The sequence below is a fragment of the Orbicella faveolata genome, unplaced genomic scaffold (assembly GCF_042242905.1).
Source record: "Orbicella faveolata isolate gen_17 unplaced genomic scaffold, um_ofav_v1 contig_48, whole genome shotgun sequence".
Classification (NCBI taxonomy): Eukaryota; Metazoa; Cnidaria; class Anthozoa; order Scleractinia; family Merulinidae; genus Orbicella; species Orbicella faveolata.
This window is the reverse complement of record NW_028301578.1, coordinates 11661447-11687500: the sequence shown is the minus strand read 5'-3', so window position 1 is coordinate 11687500 and position 26054 is coordinate 11661447. Positions and strand designations below refer to the sequence as shown.

The 26054-nt window shown below is 38.6% G+C and overlaps 2 protein-coding genes across 2 annotated transcripts; both read right to left on the bottom strand.

Moving 5' to 3' along the window:
- Positions 1–9794: 9794 nt before the first annotated feature.
- Positions 9795–20874, bottom strand: LOC110042774 (uncharacterized). The gene is made up of 3 exons (XM_020748141.2): positions 19958–20874; positions 14461–14912; positions 9795–11303 (listed from the first exon to the last, which is right to left on the bottom strand). The coding sequence occupies exons 1-3, from the start codon at positions 20872–20874 to the stop codon at positions 10834–10836; spliced, it is 1839 nt and encodes a 612-aa protein (XP_020603800.2). The 3' UTR covers positions 9795–10833.
- Positions 20875–21849: 975 nt separating this feature from the next.
- Positions 21850–23276, bottom strand: LOC149096549 (melanocyte-stimulating hormone receptor-like). Its single transcript, XM_089281479.1, has one exon. The coding sequence runs from the start codon at positions 23274–23276 to the stop codon at positions 22254–22256; it is 1023 nt and encodes a 340-aa protein (XP_089137605.1). The 3' UTR covers positions 21850–22253.
- Between the last annotated feature and the right edge of the window lie 2778 nt (positions 23277–26054).

Sequence of the window (26054 nt, the reverse complement as noted above, 5' to 3'; positions counted from 1 at the left end):
TTCAGCAATGCCGAAAGACATTTAGACTCTAGAATTCAAGATTACATACTGCAAAAACTGAGAAAAATATAGACAAAGCAGTGACGTAATTTCTTTAGTGTAGGATACACGATGTCAAAGAATAATTTGCGTTATGAAACATACCAAATTATGTGAAGGTGAATCACCATGACACGAGCGTGGCACAAAGAAAAATTCTGAGTTCCCGACAGGAATCGAACCCATGACCTCCCGAACACCGGGCGGGCGCTCTATCCACTGAGCTACGAGAACTCATGGAGAGCAAGGTCAATATGACTGAGTTCATATATGATAGGTGTCCTGCATACTGCTAGGATCAACGCTATCGAATTCATCGCGAGTAGTGATAAGATAATAAAGATGGTGAATTTTAAGCTCGGTAATGAAATGTGAAGGTGAATTAATCAACATGACACGAGCGTGGGACAAAGAAAAATTCTGAGTCCCCGACAGGAATCGAACCCATGACCTACCGAACACCGGGCGGGCGCTCTATCCACTGAGCTACGAGAACTCATGGAGAGCAAGGTCATTTAACTGAGTTCATATATGATAGGCGTCCTGCATACTGCTAGGATCAACGCTATCGAATTCATCGCGAGTAGTGATAAGTTAAGTTAAATTATGTTTTCAAAGATGGCTGTGAAATTGAAGTTTTCGCTTTCTAGTCTAAAAATGGCGTCATTGATCAAAATACTCTTAGTAGTCTTTATAGCTTTACAGTTTTTGTATAGTTTTAATTTTCACCGTTCAAACTAATCATTTAGATATGGTATGTCCATAGCCTAACTCTTCCTTCAGAACCTCTTATTGGCCGAAAAATTCGTATACTAAAAGAGTTGTGACCCTAAAAATCAGTTGAAATTTGGCCTGTAAATTAAATTACGATAGTTGTATTTTCAAACAACCAAAAAGTAGACAAAATGTATTTACTTCGAGATGAATTTTAGCAAAGAGAAATGACCAAAGGGTAAATTACAAACTGCTTATGAAATTAATGAAAGTTCCCTTCCATTCTGTACTGATCTGCTGAAAATGCGCAGTTTTTAAGAAATTCCATCGGCGATTTAGCGGTATTTCGAACTTTCCCAGATTTCACAAACATGTGAACTTGCTAAAACTCTTAAAATATACTTGTGAAAATAGTTCACCAAAAGGGTCTTTTTGATGCAGCAAAAGAAATTCGAATTTTCCAAACTGTCGTCAGATTCTCCATATTTAGAGGCAGTGGCTCTGATAACTTTCGTGATAATTAAAGTCAGCAACATATATTTTGGAGGTTTCATCTCAATGCATGCTAGTAACCAACATACCTTTGTTAGTGACTTCAGTGCGATAAACCAACGGATTGGACAATGCACGCGCTCTATCAAAGCTGATAAGCGTCAAAATTGCAAGCGACCAGCCCAGAGTTAATGTGGTGAGGACGGATCGTGATTCTTGCAGTTCAGTTTGGAGGTAACATGAATGGCGGGCGCGATAGAGCATCAGACGCCAAATGAAAAACAGTGGCTGTGTCGTAACACCATTCAAGCAATCAGTGGCGGCCAAGCTACAAAGCAAGACGTTGGCGGGTCTTTGAAGGCTCGGCGTTTTGACCACTGTAATGATGACCAAGAGGTTGCTCAGGAATGCGAAAACACTTAGAAGCGCGTTAACACCAGCTGCAAGAACATCGTTCACGAAGGACGCACTGTCGTTGACGGGAAAGGCGATCCAGGCCGGCAAGCCGCATGGAGTGGTAGTGTTGCCTTGATTGGTCATTTTGTTGTAACCATGACGACGTAGGTAAGGACAGAAGCCGAGTCGATCTAAAAGTTATACGGATAAGCGGCAGTAGTTCAATTTTGACATGCAGTCCGTCAAAATTGAACTATTATAGATTTTTCGCTTTTGTGTGTGGCTGTACATTATGGAACTTTCAAATGAAAATAATTATAGGGAAACTTAAGCACATAAATCACTTTTCCGTGCACCTTTACAGATTTAACATTTCGATCCGGCGAAATTTGCCAAGGTGAGTTAAATTCATTTCTTTGTTCTTAGCAGATAAAATACCTTTTTCTCCTCGTAAAGAACAATAAGGAAAGTTTCGCTCTTTGATTAATTAAGAACTAGGAAGAAGACTACTTCTCACCTCTGAAAATCGAATGCTGTTCTCGCCTGCGGGTTAATTTACTGAGTTATCTCTGTGCTCATGTGTTTAAAACTTCTTTCATAAAATTCAGCAGCAGTTACTTTCCCATCCTTGTTATGAGAATGAATAACAAATGGCGGAACCTTGTTATTGAACTTGAACGCTACTTTTAAAAGGCTAAATTCAGATTTATCATCAAAATGACTAAATGACAGTAAATCATCATCTTAGAAGCCAAACCTGTGAATTAATTAATTGAGTTTTTCCATGAAAGACTTCATTCTCAGTTAATAAAAAGTTAGTAAAGGAAACCTTCGGGTGACTGCAGCACCGAAATAAGTGCGTTTAACGTCTTGAAATCAAATAATGGAGGATATTGCATTATGTTTAAAACCAACGCAAATGGTTATGTTACGTCATCGTTAATGAAGAGAAAGCCTCATGACTTCTAATTAACATTAAAATACAGATATATATATAAGTTAATCAATTTGCCGACTAGTTTAAGTATCCCATAGTTCTGAGAGTCAGCTGTGACTTTCTCACTCCAACTTAATGATGATTCATTTAAGGGATGGTTTCACGGCTCAACGTATGTGTAAGCTGTAACATTATCCCATTTGCTTTGTGTAACAAACAATCTGAAGCGAGCTGATGATTTTTGAGAGAAATTTTTCTCTGACAGTTTCGCAGTCATTCGCGCGAAAGGCTACCCATAGAAGGGATATTTCTCATTAGCATTTCTTTTGTATGTACCAGCTCCTAAACACCATTCAATTTTAGTGCGTTTAACGTCTTGACATCAAATAATGGAGGATATTGCATTATGTTTAAAACCAACGCAAATGGTTATGTTACGTCATCGTTAAAGAAGAGAAAGCCTCATGACTTCTAATTAACATTAAAATACAGATATATATAAGTTAATCAATTTGCCGACTAGTTTAAGTATCCCATAGTTCTGAGAGTCAGCTGTGACTTTCTCACCCCAACTTAATGATGATTCATTTAAGGGATGGTTTCACGGCTCAACGTATGTGTAAGCTGTAACATTATCCCATTTGCTTTGTGTAACAAACAATCTGAAGCGAGCTGATGATTTTTGAGAGAAATTTTTCTCTGACAGTTTCGCAGTCATTCGCGCGAAAGGCTACCCATAGAAGGGATATTTCTCATTAGCATTTCTTTTGTATGTACCAGCTCCTAAACACCATTCAATTTTAGTGCGTTTAACGTCTTGAAATCAAATAATGGAGGATATTGCATTATGTTTAAAACCAACGCAAATGGTTATGTTACGTCATCGTTAATGAAGAGAAAGCCTCATGACTTCTAATTAACATTAAAATACAGATATATATAAGTTAATCAATTTGCCGACTAGTTTAAGTATCCCATAGTTCTGAGAGTCAGCTGTGACTTTCTCACCCCAACTTAATGATGATTCATTTAAGGGATGGTTTCACGGCTCAACGTATGTGTAAGCTGTAACATTATCCCATTTGCTTTGTGTAACAAACAATCTGAAGCGAGCTGATGATTTTTGAGAGAAATTTTTCTCTGACAGTTTCGCAGTCATTCGCGCGAAAGGCTACCCATAGAAGGGATATTTCTCATTAGCATTTCTTTTGTATGTACCAGCTCCTAAACACCATTCAATTTTAGTGCGTTTAACGTCTTGAAATCAAATAATGGAGGATATTGCATTATGTTTAAAACCAACGCAGATGGTTATGTTACGTCATCGTTAAAGAAGAGAAAGCCTCATGACTTCTAATTAACATTAAAATACAGATATATATAAGTTAATCAATTTGCCGACTAGTTTAAGTATCTCATAGTTCTGATACTCAGCTGTGATTTCCTCACTTCCATTTAACGATGATCCATTTAAGGGATGGTTTCACGGCTCGACGCATGTGCAAGCTGTAACATTATCCCAGTTGCTTTGTGTAACAAACAATCCAAAGCGAGCTGATGATTTTTCAGAGAAATGTTTCTCCGAAAGTTTCGCAGAAATTCGCGAAAAAGGCTGCTAAAGAAGGGATATTTCTCATTAGCAGTTCTTTTGAATGTACCAATTCCCAAACACCATTCAATTTTTATTATTTATGAAACAATAGGATGCGAGTAGGTAAATCGTGCGTGTTTCCAGAACAAATCATTCATCCCGAATAAAAATTCGATGTTCGATACTGAATATTGAACTACTTAAATCCGTCGATACCTTCGGCAAAAGTTTGGCATCAGTCATTCTCCTTACCCAAACTCTGTGACATCTTAATAAGTAAGAAAGCGAAAAAGTTACTCAAGGCCTAAAGGTTTATCGAAATAAATTTATAACAACCTAGTCTGAATAATTAAAACCGAAGCAAATAACACGGATTTAGTTCGCCCAGTTTTTCGTGTTTTCTTGATTAAGAGTGTTACATTTATAGTAAAAGAAAATTAAACGTCAACTCCGAAATAAGAGTAAAAGACCTTAAAATCCCGTCGCTCGTGACATTACAGTATGTTCTCAAAGTCATAACTAATTCACCAAGTTGAAACAAGAAACAATGACGGTGACGGATCTTAATTAGAAACGACTTTACGATTTCATTTCTCCATTTTCCCCCTAGTTTTAGCTTCCATTGAGAAGATGCATCAAACTGAGAACACGGTGTTTGACCACATTTCCAAGCACCGAGAACGAAGTCGCAAATACGACGCGTAGCGGAGCATATTGGACGAACTACTATTTTGACGAACATTGTTGTAGATGTCTTGAGTGCAAGAAGGTTCGTTAAGACAGATCAATTAGTTTAGAGGTTTTAAGAGCAGCTTCGCCTAAATATCAACTAGACTTGGAAATAGCGAAAAAAATCGAATTTCTTCAAACTCGCCCAGAATAAAGCCCTACGGGCACTAGTTACAAAAATATTGTTTTAAGTTCGATAAATCAAAATTTTTTTTTAACGCAATTTTTTCGTTCGATGCCCCAAATCGGCCAAAATCGATCGAAAATGAGCGGCATATTTAGAGGTTCGTAAACTCAAAAGTAAAAATCTTCATAACGAACTGATTGCACGTTGTATTTGTACTTCCTTTCTTGTATATTTAGAGCTAAACAGATCGCGATTTGATTAGAACTAAAATATTTGACGAATTTTCAAAGTTAACAACCCAAGAGAGCTTAACAAGAGGTCTACATTTAGCCTATTTTCAAATGCTAAAAAGGCGTTCTGGTACACGGCTTTTCCCACAAGGACTAAATTGGTCTGAAAGAGCATTGTTTCTTCTTCAAATCTGTGAAATAAAATTTTTGGGTAAATAAAATCGCGAGCGCTGAGATAGCGAACTAAATGCAGCACTTCTTCCTGAAAACGTGACCTTTGACCCAAGCGTAACGGAAACCGATTACTGCAAGAAAACCCGGAAGAAAAGCAAACGCTTCGTTATTTTGAAACATTTTCAAGTGATTTCTCGCCGAAACCATAATTGCAAAAACTATTTCCAGATATGAAATCTTACAGGGTCAAAGAAGGAGCTAAAGGACGCATTTTGACACAATAACTTTGTTTGCTGAGAATTGAAGTCAATGACCGTTAACGAATTCCAGTGAAATTTGCGAACTTGAAGTATGTTAGCCGATACTTACCTGAATATTTATATTTATAGCAGAATCGTCTTCTTGGATTAACCTTCAAACGATGCTGGATCCAGCTTTGGAAACCTCTATAAGAAGAAATGGTTAATGTTCCGTGACCTGCCCGCTGCTACAAGTTCCATGCACATGCCGACCGCATGTTTGTCGTAAAACTAACTGAACTCCACTGACAGTTTCCATTGGCAACCCCAAAATAAACAATCCCCCAAAATGTAAAGTGAAATTGGCTGTCTTCGGGAACAGTTAGAAGCTAGAATCAAGTTCCATTGCCTTTAAGAAGTGCTTGATTTTACTTCTTTCAGTCAGTAGTTACTGTCACGTTCGAATACTGTGTATCAGACACGCCAAAACACTGCAGACCGTGCAGACTGAGTAAGTTTCCCATACAAAGTCTTCTACGCGTTTGTCTATTGAATCAAAAGTCACATACTGCGCTTGTGCAGCCTGTGGATAAATGACAAACTTTCAGATATATTGAACACCATTTTGTAAATAGCGCCAAAAAAAATGAGTCAAAATTAAAGGTCCAAACAAGTCTGCACGGTCTGCAGTATTTTGGCGTGACCGATTCGCGGTATTCGAACGTGACAGTAAGAAATACTGCGTGAACAAAGTCGACGCAGACAAATAACTGAAATCAAGCACTTTTTAAAGGTAATGGATCTTGACTCTAGCTTCTAACTGTTCCCGAAGACAGCCAATTTCACGTTACATTTTGCGGATTGTTTATTTTGGGGTTGCCTATGAAAACTGTCAGTGGAGTTCAGTTAGTTTTACGACAAACATGCGGTCGGCATGTGCATGGAATTTACAGCAGCGGGCACGTCAAGGAACATTAAACATTTGTTTCCAAATGTGGATCCAGCTTCTTTTGAAGGTTAATCCAAGAAGACGACTCTTCTATAAATCAGTATAAATATTCAGGTAAGTATCGGCTAACATACTTCAAGTTCGCAAATTTCACTGGAATTCGATAACGGTCATTGACTTCAATTCTCAGCAAACAAAGCCCTTGAAATGCGCCCTTTAGCTCCTTCTTTGACCCTGTAAGATTTCATATCTGGAAATAGTTTCTTGCAATAATGGTTTCGGAGAGATATCGCCAGAAAATGTTTCAAAATAACGAAGCGTTTGCTTTTCTTCCGGGTTTTCTTGCAGTATTCGGTTTCGTTACGCTTGGGTCAAAGGTCACGTTTTCAGGAAGAAGTGCTGCATTTAGTTCGCTATCTCAGCGCTCGCGATTTTATTTACCCAAAAATTTTATTTCACTAATTTGAAGAAGAAACAATGCTCTTTCAGACCAAACTAGTCGTTTTGGGAAAAGCTGTGTACCAGAACGCCTTTTTAGCATTTGAAAATAGGCTAAATGTAGACCTCTCGTTTAGCTGTCATGGGTCGTTAATTTAGAAAAATCGTGAAATATTTTAGTTCCAATCAAATCGCGATCTGTTTAGCTCTAAATATACAAGAAAGGAAGTACAAATACAACGTACAATCAGTTTGTTATGAAGATTTTTACTTTTGAGTTTACGAGCCTGTAAATATGCCGCTCATTTTCGATCGATTTTGGCCGATTTGGGGCATCGAAACGAAAAAATTGCGCAGAAAAATAATTTTTGATTTATCGAACTTAAAACAATATTTTTGCAACTAGTGCCCGTAGGGCTTCATTCTGGGCGAGTTTGAAGAAATTCGATTTTTTCGCTATTTCCAAGTCTAGTTGATATTTAGGCGAAGCTGCTCTTAATGAGTTCTCTTTAGAAGGTGGCATCATTTTATAGAGTACTTTAAGTATCACTTTAGCTCTTGAGTAAATAAGATTAGGGTTAGTTTTGACTTTCTCATCTCCATTAAGTAATAAACCATTAAACTCTGAAAGCTCAAAATTATCGTAAAGAATAATTAATTGGTAATAGCCTGGTCTTAAACAATGAAAGCAGAAGGAAATTAAACGAATTTACAGTGTAGACTGCCCAGTACTTTGTTCATGTGTTTTCTTGTTCCCATTTTATCAGATGCCGAGGAAAAACACCCAGACATGCGTCATCTTTGTCTTGAGGTAACACTTTTTTGCAATTATGAATTCACTTACACCTTCTCTCGTCGCTCGCTTGGTTGTATGATCATTCCTTCTTTGACTATTGTTAAGAAATTTCAGTTATTGATGAATTGAGATACATCATTGAAAATGCCCAGGAGTAGAGACGGCCATGAATTTCAGGGAAGCAAAATTGTAGGATCGTATTTATCCCCAAGACAAATCGACCGGTCCAAGATAAGCGACGAGGATTAAAACAACAATGGCCATGTCTGTGACTACCTTCTGTTCCTTTCGTCCTAAATATCACTGACAGCTGCTGCGCGCCAACTTCGCCCACAATTTGACTGTTATGGCGACGGATAGCGAGGAACATTTTGATGTGATCGATAGCCGGAAGTAGCACGAAAAAAACAATGAAATCAACTGCAGGAAAAAAAGCAAAAATCCCTATAATAAACAACTTATTAACCTTGAAGGTTCAATCTTTACTGGAAAATCTTTAACTTGGCGTTGCCGTGTTGACCTTGTTATAGCTCGCCGGCCAATACGGTAAGGTCTCGGTTTCAGATTTTTCCGTAAAGATCTTGCCCTCGGTTAATAACTAATTAGTAAAAGAAAACTAATCTACAGTACGGAAATTAGTGCGTTTAATGTCTTGGAACCAAATTGTTAAAGATATTAATTTATGTTCAGAAACAACACAGATCGTTATGTTAAGTCATCAATATTGAAAAGAAAGTTTCATAATTTAAACTAAAAAAAATAAAAATACGGATATCGAGAACAATTGGGTAGGGTTGTGCGGCGCGCTTCCCTTATATACCCTATTTATGACCAAAATCGGCGATTTTAAATACCTTATTTTTGACCTGACCCTAAATCAACACCCTGTTTCAGACCTTCCTTCTACTTGGTTCCTAGTTCAGACTGATGTTAAAGGCATCGTGAAGGGCTTTTGTTGATCGGTCTTATCGATAATGATAAAAAAGTGGCTTCTTCTAATAAACATATCCAATTCAAAACTGTAGTGCAAAAACCAGACCCTATGTATGATCAAAATGTCTAAAATCGATACTCTATTTATATTTGTGAACAAAACGGCTGAAAAACCATACCCCTTAGGGTCGCTCATACCTATATAGTTCATATAAGGGAATACCCTCACCGGATAACAAGTTCGGCGTTCAATACTAAATTAAACACTCTCTATGTAAGTCCGTGGATACCCTCCTTGTTAGTTTGGCAACAGTCATCCTGCTAACCCAAATTATAGTCTCTTTTCTCAGAGCTCAAAATTATCGAAAAGGACAGTTTGGTAACAACCTGGTCTTAAACATTTAGCAAAGCAGGAGAAGATGCGAATTTAGATCGTCCTTACTTCATGTTTTCTTGTTCACTTTTTTATCAAAGGCTGACGAGAATTACCTAGGCATTTATGTCTTGAAGTAACATTTCTGATCAATCAAAGATTTACTTACACTCTCACTTGCCGCTCGCTTGGTTATATGATCGTTCCCTGTCTGTCTATTGCTTCCCTTTATTATACGGTATAGAGCATAGCCTTGTACAGCACAATAAACAGTATCAAATGAAAGTACTGCTCAATAGCTTTCATTTGAATGGTCGAATACTAGGGTTTCATTGTACAGCGTAATAAACAGTACCACATGAAAGTCCTGATCAATATATATAGACCCTTGGCTCCTAGGTGGAGCATAGGTCGTCCACAGTTTTCTTCCATTGCTCTCTGTCCTGAGCTTGTCGTTCAAGTTGGGTCTATCACAGGCCTATTTGCCGCAGTTCTTGTTCGGCTGATCTTCTCCAATTGTTTTTCGGCCTACCACGGTTTCGTTTACCTTCAGGATTCCAAAAGAGTGTCTGTTTAGTTACGTCGTTATGTGGTTTTCTTAATGTGTGGCTGATCCAATTCCACTTCTTTCTTCTGATTTGGGTCTTCATCTTTTCTTCCTGGGTTTTTGCTAGTAGGTCTTCTTTGCTGACGGTGTTCGGCCATCTTACCCCAAGGATGTTACGTGGGCAGCGATTTGTGAAGGCTTGGATTTTTCCTGAGATCTACTTCGTTACTCTCCAAGTTTCGGCTCCGTAGATCAAGACCGCTTTTACATTTGTATTGAAGATCCTAAGTTTGGTCCTCAGGGATATCTCTTTAGATCTCCACACCGGTCTCAACAGAAGGAATGCTGTTCTAGCTTTCCCAATCCTTACCAACACATCTCGTTCTGTTCCTCCATCAACAGCTATCACGCTCCCTAGGTAGGTAAAGGAGGTGACGTTCTCTATATCCTCATTGTCTAGTTTGATTGGGTGTTCGTTTTGTGCTGTTTATACGCATTGTCTTGGTCGTGCTTTTTTTTGATAGTAAGACTTGTCGTGCCGGCGGTTGTTGCCAGTGATTCCACTTTGTCCTGCGCATGCTTATGATTGCGGGAAAGTAGCGCGATGTCATCGGCGAAGTCTAGGTCATGGAGTTGGGAAAGAAGGAACCATTGTATTCCCGTCCTGGAGCCTTCTGTTGTTGTCGTCATTGTCCAATCAATAACCAAAAGAAAAAGCATGGGTGATAGGATGCAGCCTTGTCGAACTCCAGTCTTCAAAGAGAAAGGTGGTGTAAGTTCACGAGTTTGTATTACTCTAATTTGGGAATTGTAATACGACTGCTGTGTGAAGGCAATGAACTTCTCTGGAATTCCATAGTGGCGTAGGACATTTAAATGGTCACACACTAGGGTTTCATCCTCAGACTTAAAAGTTAGAGTCATCTTGAACAGCAACAATTAACATAATGAACATTACCACATGAAATCACTAGTCTGCAGTAACTTTTATTGGAATTGTCACTCACACACGAGGATTTCATCTACAGACTTTTAGAAGTAAGACTAAGTATAAGAGTCCGAACATGCATTGTGAGCCTGCCATGTGTTGGTCATGAGGTAACAATCACTCGGTTCCTAATAGTTCCTTTCAAAAGCATGAACACAAAACCGATCGCACTGCTATTCTGAGTTCTCCATTGCGTTTCAAGTACAGAAAAGGATTTATTGACGAATTGATATAAGTCATTGTGAATGCCCACGGATAAAGAAGGTCGTAGACTTCAGGGAGGAATGATTGGAAGGCCAGCTTTATTACTATCATCGGTCCAAGGCAAGCGAAGAGAATTACCACAACAATGGCCATGTCCACTGTTACCTTCTTTTCCCGCCCAAATACCGTAGACAGCTGCTGCTCGTTGACTTGGCCCACCATTTGACTGTTATGGCGACGAATAGCGAGGAACATTCTCATGTGATTGATAGCCGGAAGTAGGATAAATATCACACCAATTGTCAACAGGGTGTGTTGCGGCAGGAGGCTTTCGGGAATGACAAAGTGAAGTAAAATCGTGACCAAAACCCAGGCTGATGCTGTGATGACGGTGATCTTAGCGATACCTGAAAAAAAAAACAAAAAAAACTCGTGTCTTTGTTTATATTCTAAATCATCCTCAATCAGGCCAGAGGAAACAAAATAAATATGTATATTTTCATTTACATTTATATGTAGACTGTTGGCACAGAATGTTAGTAATGACCTGGAAATGCTCTATTTTGACTCCACCGTGCATTGAAAAGGTCGGCAGTTATTCAAGATGCTAATCCTTGGGCTTTCTCGGGCCATCCCAGTCATGTTCGGTGCAAATAATTGTCTTTTTTTTTAAAACAGTGTTAAAGAATGTCTCGCTTGTCAGGGCAGTTTTTCCTGCAAAGTAGACGATATAAAACTTCAAAGGTATGTCAGTCCTGACCCCAACTGTACATACATACACGGGGTTAATAATACTCGGAATGCTTGTAAAATGTGAAGGTGAATTAATCAACATGACACTAGCGTGGGACAAAAGAAAATTCTGCGTGCCCGACAGGAATCGAACCCATGACCTCCCGAACACCTGGCGGGCGCTCTATCCACTGAGCTACGAGAACTCATGGAGAGCAAGGTCATTTAACTGAGTTCATATATGATAGGTGTCCTGCATACTGCTAGGATCAACACTATCGAATTCATCGTGAGTAGTGATAAGTTAATAAAGATGGTGATTTTTTTTTTTTTTAATTCACCTTCACATTTCATTACCGAGCTTAAAATTCACCATCTTTATTAACTTATCACTACTCACGATGAATTCGATAGCGTTGATCCTAGCAGTATGCAGGACACCTATCATATATGAACTCAGTTAAATGACCTTGCTCTCCATGAGTTCTCGTAGCTCAGTGGATAGAGCGCCCGCCCGGCGTTCGGGAGGTCATGGGTTCGATTCCTGTCGGGGACTCAGAATTTTCCTTTGTCCCACGCTCGTGTCATGTTGATTAATTCACCTTCACATTTCATTACCGAGCTTAAAATTCACCATCTTTATTAACTTATGCTTGTAAAATGTTTTAATTTTTTTTCTCTGCTTGTACCAAGAAACGAAAATTTAACCACTAAAAGGGAAGATTCCCTCCTTATAGGCAAAAGAGTTTCATTACTAAAATCAATGAAGATTATGTTGTAGTTTTTTCGTTTATTTCAATCGCGAAGTGAAAATAAACATTGTTTTCAGTGGTCTTGTGCTCAGTTGATTTGCATTTTAAGGTTTTTTCCATTTGTTAATTTTTTCCCCTTCATCCTACACTGAAACCTAATACATATTCACATTTTGTAGCAATGTTTAACTCAATCCTTAGGCATACTGTCAAAAATGAATTTCATATTTTCCAAACGAAACTTAGTTTGTCTAAAGGCTTCAAAAAATACCCCGCTGCATGCCTGAATTTTTGAAGAAAACAGTCAATTACAACTAAAGACACATAAAAGGTAGAACATACCCTGCACAAATTTCTGAAATAAACAGACTCGAGACATACTATAAATAGTTGCGTTTTGGGATTCGCAGAGAAATACGCTCAGTACGTGCACACCCCGGGGAAGGGTGGGTGGGGTACAGTGATTTGGTTGCGTTGTGCGGTCCACTTCCCAAAACCCTTAGCCTATTTATTACCAAAATCGGTGATTTTTGTTACCGTATTTATGATCTGACTAACAATTCGATACCCACTTATGACCATTGCTGCTGGCAATGGCCCTAAACATTAGTTATGAAGGGCTTTTGTTGACGGTCGCATTGGTAATGATGAAAAAAGTAGCTTCTTCTAAGAAACATACCCAATTCAAGACTAGAGTGCTAAAACCCGGCCATACCCTATTTATGAACAAAACGGCCGAAAAACTCCACCCCCACATACCCCTCCCCTACAGCACTCTTTCACCACACCCAAGCCCATATAAGGGAATACCCCGGGGGTGCACACATTGCTCTACTACTCGTTAAACGTTATGCTTGGCCATATTCGCTCGTTGCCATCACTGTCGCCGTGCACGTGACCATTGTAGATTACTGGACTGTCACCCTAAATTAGTATCCATCAAACGACGGGGCCAATTTGCTAAAAACATATGTTCCTCTCACACTCCGTTCGCGTCAAAATGGTTGTTAAGCCCAGTGTCGTCTATCTGATATCAACATGTAATAATCAACATACCTTTAGTTCGTAGATCATCCGGGTGAGGGTAATTCTGAAGAGAACTGTTGTTGATGACTGACGCTTAGTAAGCTGCGACAACAACGAACTGCAAACGACAGTGTACAGCCGAAAACCGACGCATACCGACCGATTACTTGACGAATCATCCTACAACCCGACTTCACACAAAGCCACGACTATAAAGACTTTGACGAGACGAGCGCAACTAGTTTGCGACAAACCCGACAGATTACGTAAGGAAAACAGATACCTTGAACGTTTTTTTTTTCACAAAAACAACTACAACGCTGACTTTATTAGAGGAAACATTTACCGCCCTACTGAAGCAGACGCAACGAACAGGAAACCAACACCTGTTACTACAGTGACTATACCTTACACTTCTGACACCATCTCACGGATCCTACAGCCCTACAAAATTCGTGTAGCCCATAAACCTACAACTACGTTTCGACACTTACTGACCAACGTGAAAGACAGGGACGAACCTAACAACAGACAGGGAGCAGTTTACAAGATAAAATGCTCCGACTGCCAGGCTTCCTACATTGGTGAGACTGGCAGAAACCTTAACACGAGACTGACTGAACACAAACGAGGCACGAAGAAATGGTGATGCCAACAATCACATTGCCGTACATCATCAACTGACAAACCACAACTTTCACTGGGACTCTGCTCAGTGCTTCCTACAGTACAAAATATTTTCAACCACTGACTCTGGAAAGCTGGTACACTAACCTAGAACAAACGCCTCTTAACAGATGTCAACAACTACTGGCGCCTTACAAACGACTTATCCATGACGGAAAACGAAACCGACAAACGGACTTCTAACAGACCGACTTAATTTGACGAACAATACCGACCAGACTATAACATCATCGACTGACAAACACTATTCACTTGACTTTGAAAATGACTTCCGCTCAGGTTGTCGAAACGTCAGTCACCAACAACGTCAGTCACCGATACGAACTACTGATACTCCTGGGTTCAAACCATTTACTATGCAACATACCTTTGTTAGTGACTTTAGTGCGATAATTCAGCGGATCGGACAATGCACGCGCTCGGTCAAAGCTGATCAGCGTGAAAATGGCGAACGACCCACCAAGAGTCAATGTGTTGAGCACATATCGTGATTCGAACAGCTCAGTTTGGAGGTAACATGACTGACGGGCGCGATGGAGCATCAAGCGCCAAATGAAAAACAGCGGTTGTGACGTCAGGCCAACCAAGCAGTCAATAGCGGCCAGGCTACACAGCAAAATGTTGCTGGGTCTTTGAAGGCGCGGTGTTTTGGCCACAGTAACGATGATGATGAAGTTGCTAAAGAACGCGAAAATACCAAGGGGTACGTTAACACCAACGGCAAGAGCATCGTTTACATAGGACGCACTGTCGTTGGCGGGAAAGGCGATCCAGGCTGGCAAGCCGCATACAGTGGTAGCGTTGCCCTGATTGGTCATTCTCTAGTAACCATGACTACGTACGTAAGGACAGGGTCGATCTAAAAGTTATAATGACAAGCGGGAAGAAAGATAGTTTGCCAGAAATAAAGAATCCAAAATAGATTTTTTTGCTATCGTACGACGCTTTAGATTTTGGAACTTTCAAATGAAGAGAACTTATGGAGAAAATATATTGAGTAAACGAATCAACTTTTAGCGGACCTTTGAAGCTTTACAATTTGCAATCCATATCTGATTTAGATATGAGTGGTTTTGATTCAGATTAAGAAATCTGCTATTAAGCATTTCCCAGCAATAATAACCTGACATGGTCAATTCTTTTACCGGATTATATAACTGTGGCTGTTAGTAAGGCACGGTGTATACGCCGCATTTCTGCCGTGTCGAATTCAATTAAACGAATTAAAATCGACTTAAATTCGACATCTACGCACGTTCGACTGGTCCTGCCACATTATCCGACAGAAATGCGACACCGATTCAAACGTGGAATTTCTGCCGTGTCGAGCTTAATACATAAATCATGTTAACGTATTGAGCATGCGTAAGTTTGGTCCCGCCAAATAAAAAAAAGAAGCTTGGCCATTCTCGTCTCAATGCAACCTGAACATATTACAATACATACTGCAGGTGGTTGGTGTTTGCAGCATGAGACCCTTATTACTAGATCTTAAGTTATATGGTCCAACCTGCTGCAATCTAGCAAGCTCATGTAAATGGTAGGACCTTGTCCATTAATTACTTTATAACATGTTCAGCTGACCGACATACCCCGACAGTATTTATTCAAAATTAAGTGCGACACAAGTGCAACTTATGAGTCAACAGTCGCATTTGTGCCGCACCTCAGACTGAATTCAACACGGCAGAAGTGCGACGTAGGAACCAGGCCTAATGAAGAATTGGTTCATACTTAGCGTGCGTAAATCGAGTTATGGATGCACACGGGAAGTTTGGAGAGCACGAAAGAAGCGTAAGAGTTGCTCGAGGCGATAGCCGAGAGCAACTCTAGCTTCTTAATTGCTCTCCAAACTTCCCATAACTTGAACCAACTCTTTCATAACATGGTGACAACAACTGAAGTGAACATGTTTTAATTGAGATCCTAACACGTCACGATCAGTTGAGCAACAATTGAGCGAAAATGCTTAACCGGGTTTCTAAAGTTGTCAATGAAAACTTCGCTTCTTTGAATTAATTATAATGAAAATGTAGGCATATAAAATCAAAAATACTCAATGAAAATGTAGACAAACAAAGTCAGAATACTCAAGCCGGTTTTTAAGTAAACATGTTACTTGGCAAAAGTCCAAGGCTCGAAGTAGGCTTTGGTTTGTTCACATGGCCCAAACCAGTATACAAAAGGAACTTGCACTAAACTCGACGGAAATTTCTCAGCTAAATTGAAAATGCACACGTCATGCTACATACGCACGGCCTTGCGTTCATAGAGACTTCGTTCATGATGACTAAAAGGAATTAGATAGGACTAGCGCGCGCGTTATGTTTTAATATTTTATACTTTTAGACATGTAAGTTTCCAGGACTTCGTATCGTCTTTTTTTTTCTGCATTTGCATCCGCGCTGCCGCAAACGGTATTAACCGACAAATGCGAAACATTTTAACTTCAAGAATATTGAAAGTAACGTTATTCGACGCTTCGTCGCATCGAGCTTCATTATCAAGAATGAAAAATTCGTTATTAAATGCTAAAGTTGTTAAAAGAGTTGAGCTTTGAATAATTATCAATTATATGGCAATCTAACTCTTTTGAACTTCGAAATTTAACGAATTTCTCAATCCTGATAATGATACTCGATGCTTCGAAACGACTAGTAAAGTTATTTTAATGTTTCTTGAAACTGACCCATCCGATCTGATATTTTAACTTCAATGTTTGATTTACCAGGCCTTCTAAACGGACGTGTATAGGCAAGGAACCGCAGCCTCTTTTTGACTCCTGTCTGAGTCAAATTCATATCTTTGTTCTTAGCAGATTAACTGATTCATTTTTTTTCTCTTATTTAAACATGTCCCGAAAGTTTCACTCTGATTCAAAATTAAAAAAGGCCCATTTCTCACCTCTGAAAATCGGAAACTTTTTCCGGCAGCCGGTTAATTTACTTTGAGTCAGTTCTGTGTTCATTTGCTTAAACCTTTGATAATCTTCAACAGCAGTTACTTTCCCATCGCTGTTATCACAATGAAAAACAAATGACGGAACCTCGCTATTGAACGCTACCTTTAAAATGCTAAATTAGGATTTAACATCATGGAGATGACTAAATGATGGTAAATTGTCTTGTGACAACCCATTAAACCTGTGAATTAAGCAACATTATTGTATGGCTCTTGATGGTAGCCCATAAAACGCATACTCTGATTGGCTAATTCTAGGGCATTATTCTCCCGTAACTCCCTCGGGTCGATAACGTACTGCAAAAACAAAGCAAAAGCAATATAATAAGCAACTTATTAACCTCGAGCGTTCAACTTTTTACGGGAGAATCTCAAACCTCGACCCTGTCGTATTGACCTGGCTTTGGTTCGGTCAATGCGGCAAGGTCTTGGTTTTAGATTTTCCCGTTAAGACCTTAATCTCGGTTAAAAAGTATTTAGTTCAAGAAAACTATACTGCAAGCAAGGAAATAATTGCGTTTAACACCTTAAAATCAAATTGTTTGAGACAATACGTTATGTTTCCAAACTCAATAATAATTCATCAAGTTAAAACAAAGAAAATCACAACCGTGAAGGAGGTTTGGATACCCGGTCTTAATAAGTATAGATTTGGACGATTTTACTTCTCAGTTTCTCCTAAGTTTTTGTTTTGGTTGACCAAGCTTTTGACTGACCAAGCAATACGGCAAGGTCGAGGTTTCAGATTTTTCCGTCCTGAAATTGAACGTTCGAGGCTAATTAAGTTGTTTATCTAATGGCCTTTTTTTGGTTTTGCAGGAGGTAATCGGCTGATGGGCATTACGGGAAAATAATACCCTAGAATTAGCCAATCACAGCGCGTTATATTGACAACAAACAAGAGTGATACAATAATGTTACTTAACTTACAGGTTTGAGTTGTAACAAGACAACTTACCGCCATTTAGTACATTCTTCGTTAAATCTGAATTTAGCATTTTAAAGGATAACAAGGTTGGGAAAGTAACTGCTGTTGAACTTTATCAAAGAGGTGTTAAGCAAATGAACACAGTAATGACCCAAAGTAAATAAACCGGCAGCCGAAAACATTTTCCGATTTTCAGAAGTGAGAAATACTCTTCTTGGTAATTTGAATCAAAGATTGAAAGTTTCCTGACTTTTAATTTCTTTAATAAATCGAACATTGAAGGAAAAATATGGGATCAGACGGGTCCGTTGCTTGTTGAAGCAATTAGACAGGAAAATCAAAAGAATTAAGTTATTGTTGAAGGAGTTGATTTATACCGGGATAATTGATATTGAACTAATTGACATTTAACGAATTTTGCAGTCTTGATAATGAAGCTGATAACTTTACTTTTAATATTTCTTGAGGTTAAAATGTGCCTCATTTGTCGGTTAATACCGTGTCCAGAAGCGCTAAGCAAAGAAGCTTACATGCTCAAAAGTATAGAATTTTATTCGTAAAATCACATGTTATGAGCACAACCATAGTTACATAATCCGGCGAGAGGATTGATCGCATAAATTTACATCAATCTCCTGGAAAACTTCTCAGCACTATACGTAGGACCTCGAGTAAAAATCCACGCCTCAAGGTGGAGATTATGATCAAGCCTCTGGCTCTAACACTTTGTAATGAATTAGTGACTTGATAGAGTGGGTCAACTAGTATAAAAGATAAATATTCGATTTAAACTAAACATTATTCTTATCGGCAAAAGCTTATTTAATAGCAGAGTGCTGAATCTGAGTTTCATATCACATATCTAAACCAGATATTGGTTGTAAAGTAAGACAGTCTCGTTTTCTTTTGCTTTTCTTTTTGCTTGGGATAACCTTGGCATAACTCGCACGATCGAAATTGTAACTCTGTAAAGGTCCGCTATAAGTTGATTTGTACACTCAATATATTTTCCACAAAATTATCGTTATTTCATAAATCCATAATCTAAGCTTCACACGAGATCGGAAAAAAAATAACAACAACAACTGTCTTTGTTCCCGTTTATTATTATTACTTTCAGATCGACCCGACTCCTGTCCTTACGTACGTAGTCCTGGTAAGAAAGGGATGACCCTGAATCAAGGCAACGCTACCACTCTATGCGGCTTGCTAGCCTTGGTCACCATTCCCGGTACGTCCTACGAGAATGATGTTCTTGCTACTTTCACGTTCTTAAGCAACCTCATCATCATCATTACAGTGACCTCAACTGAAACACCGAGCCTTGAGAGACCCAGCAACATTTTGCTGTGTAGCCTGGCCGCTATTGATTGCGGGTTGGCTTGACGTCACAGCCGCTGTTTTTAATTCAGCGCCTGACTCCATCGCGCCCGTCATCGTGGTCGCCTAACTTTTTCAAGTTCGTCGTTTGTTATGCGGGTCAATCTTCTCCATCCTTAACCATCCTTGTTCCTTTATGGTTTATTGTTTTCTCTTTGGTGTTTTTCTATCTTGTTAAACTACTATTTTCAGGTTTCCTTCAATTTAAAGGTAATTTTTTTTTGGTGGCCAAAATAACTGACTTGACTAAGCTCCTTTAAGATGAAACCCTGTATGTGTGACCATTTAAATGAAAGCTATTGAGCAGTACTTTCATGCGGTGCTGTTTATTATGCCGTACAAGGTGGTTCTAACTTTTAAGTCTGTAGATGAAACCCTAGTGTGTGACCATTCAAATGAAAGCTAAGAGCAGTACTTTCATGTAATGTTGAGTACATAGATGAAACGCTAATGTGTGACTATTCAAATGAGATCGAAAATGTCTCGATCACTGATGAAACGGAAATTTTTTTCGTCCTTTAACGTTCGCATAATGCTATTTGTCTAGCCAGATAAATCCTCCCCAGATTTCCCAGTTAGGCATGATTTACACAACTGTCTTATAATGTCCTTTACTGCCAGCTTCACTCCACGGATCTTCCAACAGTAGAGAATTGGGTTCAGGGATGAGTTTAAGAACACAAAGGATATTGCAAGGCGAACGGCAATATTGAGCGATGGAGAATGCCGTACCATAGCTACGGCTATACCATAAGGAAGGTAACATGCTACCATTGTTAATTGTACACACAATGCAGTGGACACGGTCTTTCTGTATCGCTCTATGTTCAGAGGGCGATTCAAATATTCTTCGTTCAGTTGTCGTCCTTGCTGGTCATTTTCTTGCATAATTTTTTTATGATGGCGGAGCTTGAAATAGATCCTAAAGTAGCAGAAAGCTGAGATAACTAGAGAAGAATAAATGACTGCAGAAGTCACTCTTGAGATTAAAAAGTATCTCCAAAAACGCCTTAAACTGTTAACAGAAATGTTAAAAATCCATATAAATATCAGCACCAAGCGCGTTCGCTTCAAAGTTATCGTTTTCTTGTATTCTATTCCCAAAGAAAGAGCGAGAAGTCTGTCGACGCTTATTGCAGCTAATGTCAGCAAAGACACTCCACTCAAACACGAGCCAACCACGTCATTGATGCTCAAAACGGTGAAACAAAGTTGAAAATGACAATGTGTGGCAGACGCGAACTGAATGATAAATAGAGGTTGTGCAATAACACCAACACAGAGATCGGTGACTGCCAGGCATTGGAACATGAGTTTTGATGGCGGATGAAGGGAATTCTTCCTTTGAAGCGCCACGAGGATCACAGCATTTTCCAGAAATGCGGTGATGGCGAGAACAATGTTCACAGCTGTTAGTGGGTAGAAAAAATATTCTCCGTGCAGAGAAGCTGTACAAGCTATTCTTTTTACTGTTTTATGGCTGAGTACATCTTCGGTAACGTTCGCCTCCATACTTGAAAATAGATCTTCAGAGTTGAAGATTTCTTTACAACGTGGTCAAATGTCAGCTTTATCGACTTGAGGATCGACCTCCCTTTGTTCGGAAAGAGGAAAAAGTTAAAACGTATATGTTTAATATTTATAAGACACTTATTTACCCAGCAGGCGATAACTAGTAATTTAAATCTACATCGGCTAAGAATTAAACGATCGTCACGTCTTATTTTGCTAAAAAGTAAGTTGATCTGACTCAAAATCAGAGTTTTTTAACGGCAAATAGCGAACATGTACGCAATTTTCGCCCCTATTTTTGTGAAAATTCATTCTGAAATTATAAAATTGAAATTTGTAATTTTAATTTCTCCAATTTGAACCCCGTGTCACGTATCAGATCTCGGGTAAACTGGAAATTAACGAACGCGTGTAATTTTTCATGATCATGTCAAAGGAAATAAAATTGCGATAAATAACAAAATATTCAGTTTATTTCGATGAATTTGTTGGCATTATAGCAGTTGACACTCGGCCCAAATGAAAAAAAAAAAAAAAAAAAAAAAAAAAATTCTAGAGCTATTCAAGTTTAATTTCAAATTAGATATGTGTATTTTGAGCAAGGCTATCCCTTGAATGGCTTACTTTTGCTGTTTCGATGCGCAGAGTTTGTGAAATAAAAGTTCGTAAGAAAGATGGCACAACCTTATGGAAAAATAAAAGGAAACAGGTAATGCTGTTATGTAATGTAGAGAAAATTGCAAATTTTCTTCTCTTTGAACAGCTGTTCAATGGGTTTCCAAGCCTGTTAAATGATAGTCTAATGATCGCCTTTTATTTTAACTCTCTGAATTTAATGGAATTGTCAGGCTCTAATTAACCCTCAGCTTGTTTTTACTTTGTAATCTGGCCAGCCCTAGATTGTCTTGCTGAGGGAAAAAATGGAGGACTGTATTTTACAAATTCAAAATAAAAAAACTAATTACGGAACAGGGATTGTCTGATCAATTTTAATAAAATGTCACCTTGCTCAGTGTATTATCTAGTTGAAATAGCTACTCACAAGTTATTGAGTGTATTTCTGGCCCTTTCTTTCTATGACACGCTTAGTGCAATGAATTGGGATTGCGAACTGGTAACTGGCTACGGCCAAATTTGGGTTGGTACCGGTAGCAGTGGAATTTATATTTGTCGACCACTCTTCACGACCCCCTAATATGCTGGTTATACATGTATTATTCGTATTTGAAAGCTGTGCTCTAGAATCGGCTGCAAAAATGCGCAGGAACGTTCTTCACGATTACACAATTTCAATGGGATTTTGAACAAAAATGATACGATGAATTTAAATTAACAGTTTTGCACGTCGTGTGCGCAAAAGCAATTTGTCCAAAAGTTCGCTATCTTAGACTTGTTTCTTGTAGATTTCTGTTGCCAGAACTTTGCGAAATGTTTAGAGATTTCCTTGTTCGTCTAAATCGAGGAATTCTACAACTGAGGGGTTTTAGGATGTTCATTGCTTCTTGCCTTACTCCATGTATCTTCCAACAGTAGAGAATCGGGTTTAAAGAGGAGTTTAGGAATACAAGAGTTATTGCAAGTCGAACAGCAACGTTGAGCGATGGAAAATATCGCACCATACCCACGACTATACCATAAGGAAAGTAACAGGCTATTATTGTTAACTGTACACACAACGCCGCGGACGCTGTCTTTCTGAATCGAGCGATGTTCATAGGCTGGTTCATTTCTCCTTGGTTCCGCCGGTGTCCCTGTTGGATAATGTCTTTCATAGCATGTTTATGTTGGCGCAGCTTCAGATAAATCTTCAAATAGCAGAACGCTGAGATAACTAGAGAGGAATAAATGACTGCAGAAGTCAGTCTTGAAATTATAAAGTACCTCCAAAAACGCCTTAAACTGTTGACAAAAATGTTAAGAATCCAAATAGCCATCACTACTACTCGCGTTCGATTCAGAGTTATCACTTCTCTAACTTGTCTGTATTTCAGTCCCAACGAGAGAGCGATAAGTCTTTCTACACTAATTGCTGTTAATGTGAGCAAGGACACTCCACTTAAGCACGAGCCAACGACGTCATTGATGCTCAAAACGGTGAAACAAAGTTGAAATCGATGATACGTTGCTGACGCGAACTGAATGATAAACAGAGGCTGTGCAACAACACCGACACAGAGGTCCGTCACGGTCAGGCCTTGAAACATGAGTTTTGATGGCGAATGAAGGGAAGTCTCCCTTTGCAGAGCAACAAGGATCACGGCATTTCCCAGGGATGCAGTGATGGCGAGAACAATGTTTACAACTGTGAGTGAAAAGAAAAAGTGTTGTCCGTGAAGAGAAGCTGTACAAGCTATTCTTTGTACTGTTTCGTAGCTCAGTCCATCCTCGGTAGCGTTCGCCATTATTATATTCCTGAAAATAGGCAAGAGATCTCAAAATATACAACCTCAGAATCAGAGATTTCCTTAGCATCTAAAATACACGAATAGCTCGGCTTTTAGATAGCTTTCCCTTTGTTCTGAAAGATAGAGGTTTTCAAATAATGAGTATGATTAATATTCATAACGTTATTTAATTTTTTATTTACCCAGGAGGCGATGACTTCGCTCACGTAATTGAAATCTACGATAATAGTTCTTTTAACGCTCTATATATTAAGAACCAAGTATATTATGATTACCAGATCTTATTTTATTAAAACGTTATTTGGTCTGGGTCCAAGTTGGTCATTGAGTTTTCATCAATTTCATGTCAATTTAAATCACAAAATTGGAAGTCATACTTTAATATTTGCAATTTAAATTTTAAGGAAAATCGGTTTTCACGTTGTTTATCTATCTATATATATATTGGAAATTAAAGACCGTGGTTTTTTTTTATGTGATCAGGTCAAAAAAAAAAAAAAATAATCATAATAAATAGATCAGATCAAAAGCTGGATGCAGATTTTTGTCAATGAAGTTGTTTACTTTGGGTGAAATAAAACAAGGCCATTTTTTTATTTCAGATGTGGACAAAAAGGAACGGGTAAATAAATTCAAAACAAAACATGCCTCGGGTATGAAAACAGAAGAGTGGTCTTGCATTGAAGGGTGCGATTTTTTGACCTCTTAACGAATAGCTCATTAATGATGTTGTTAGAAAATTTCACCCTGGGCTGGGCTGTTGTCATTTTAGTGAACGCCCTTTTCATTTCGTTAAGATAGGTCAAACAGAATTACTGAATGTGTCATCAAGTATGCATTTTAAACGAAATTCTATTTGAATTACCATGAAAGCCCTATTCAGCCCCCGGGAAATTACGAGTGGGAGGTATTTATTTCAATATGTGCAAGGTGACAAAATAGTTACTATAGAAAGTAAATATCAGGAAAGTAGTATAGTGGACGAACATTTCTATAAAAAAATAAAAAAATAAAATAAAATAAAATAAATAAATAAAAAATAATAAATAAACAGTTGTCTCAAAGCATTGTTCAGGTCTTTGTCCATAAATAGACCAATTTCGATATATTTAAATTCAGCCTAAAACAATAGACCTCAGTACGAGGCTCCGGGTAATAACTCAGAGTTTGTGGGCTTTATTCCCCGGAGCCTCGTGCTGAAGTCTATTGTTTTAGGCTGGATTTCAATATATCGAAATTGGGCTATTGTCGTAATTTTACATCAACATCAAAAAAGAGCGTGAACGCAGGCTTTGTGTCTACAGTTCTTAGGGTAAAATGTAATTCACCATGCTATAGGCTTAGGACGGCTTTATGTGCGGACATGCAGGAAGGGGGATTAAGTAAGTGAGTAATAGGTTAAGCCTTGTCCATACTACGCCCATGGAATTTGAAAACGCATCAAGTGCTTTCTGCCCACATTACGCCTGAGAAATTTGCGGAAAACGCATCAATAATCGGTCATTTTGGATTTGTGTTTGAGGAAAGTTCGGTCAGGGGATCACAAATGACACAATAAGCGTGACGTGATCGTTTTAGGAAAGCTCTGTTTTCAACGATAGTCATGTCAGATTTGTGATCTCCTCACCGAGTGTTCCTCAAGCACAAATCCAAAATGGCCGGTGATTGTTGCGTTTTTAAATTCCACCGGCGTATTGTGGACGGAAGACATTTGATACGCTTTCGGAGTGAAACCTCCGATTTCAAATTCCTCCGGAGTAGTGTGGACGAGACCTTGCGGTCTCGACAAAATCGAATGGTACTATGGGTAGTGATAGTTTATTATAATTCATCAACTCAAATAGAGTCGCTCATGTTCGCAAGGCAAGAGAAGCATTTCTGATCTCCAAGTGCAAGACCGTTGAACCTTCTGGGTTAAACAGGCCTGTCGAAATTTAATCTGTTAATTTTTTTTATGTATCCGCTGTAGTACACGTTTCATTTTTCTCTATTTTTGTGAACCAATCATGTCACATATTTCCTTAAGTATCGTTTAAAATTGTGTAACCGTTTTCTCCGTATCTAATTAGCTTCAGTGTAGCCCCTGAAGAAGGTTAACAACAACAACAACAACAACAACAACAACAACAACAACAACAACAACAACATCCTCTTTATTACCCTTTTTTTTATTAATTAATACAGAAATATATAAAATATTGCTAAGAATTAGGGTTCTGGCAACCCGAAATAACCACTAGGTTAAAAATGTCTTGTCTGACCGAAATATTGGGCACTAAATAAATTTACCCTTTTCAGCCGTCCAGTCAGCCTTTCAATTGGTTTTATAGTTCATTATAGTTTATGTTAGTTTGCTTGAGGTTCACCTTGTTTCAGCAAGCAGGAAGCGGAACATGAATAGACGTGTTTGTCTTGTTTCCTTCTCTTCCGCTGAATAGCTTTTTTAGGAAACCTTTCTCAAAATAACTATAAGCCACAACTCGTACCAGTCCACTTACATGAAATGAATGTTTCATTTCGAAAAGCTAACCGGTCTTTTCTATTGTAGTTGTCACGCAATGAGTAGAAACGTTACGTCACGAACAAATAAAGAACTTGATATTTTATAAAATATATAACTGTCAAAAAATTGCAAATGACTTTAACAGTGCCGTTGATCGACACAAGGAAGGTTTCAACTCAGCTTATGGAAATTTTCATACAGTGTTTATACAGTGATTTTCATACAGTGAGTTATTTCCGCATTTAGTTTCCCCAGTACCACCCTACACAGTC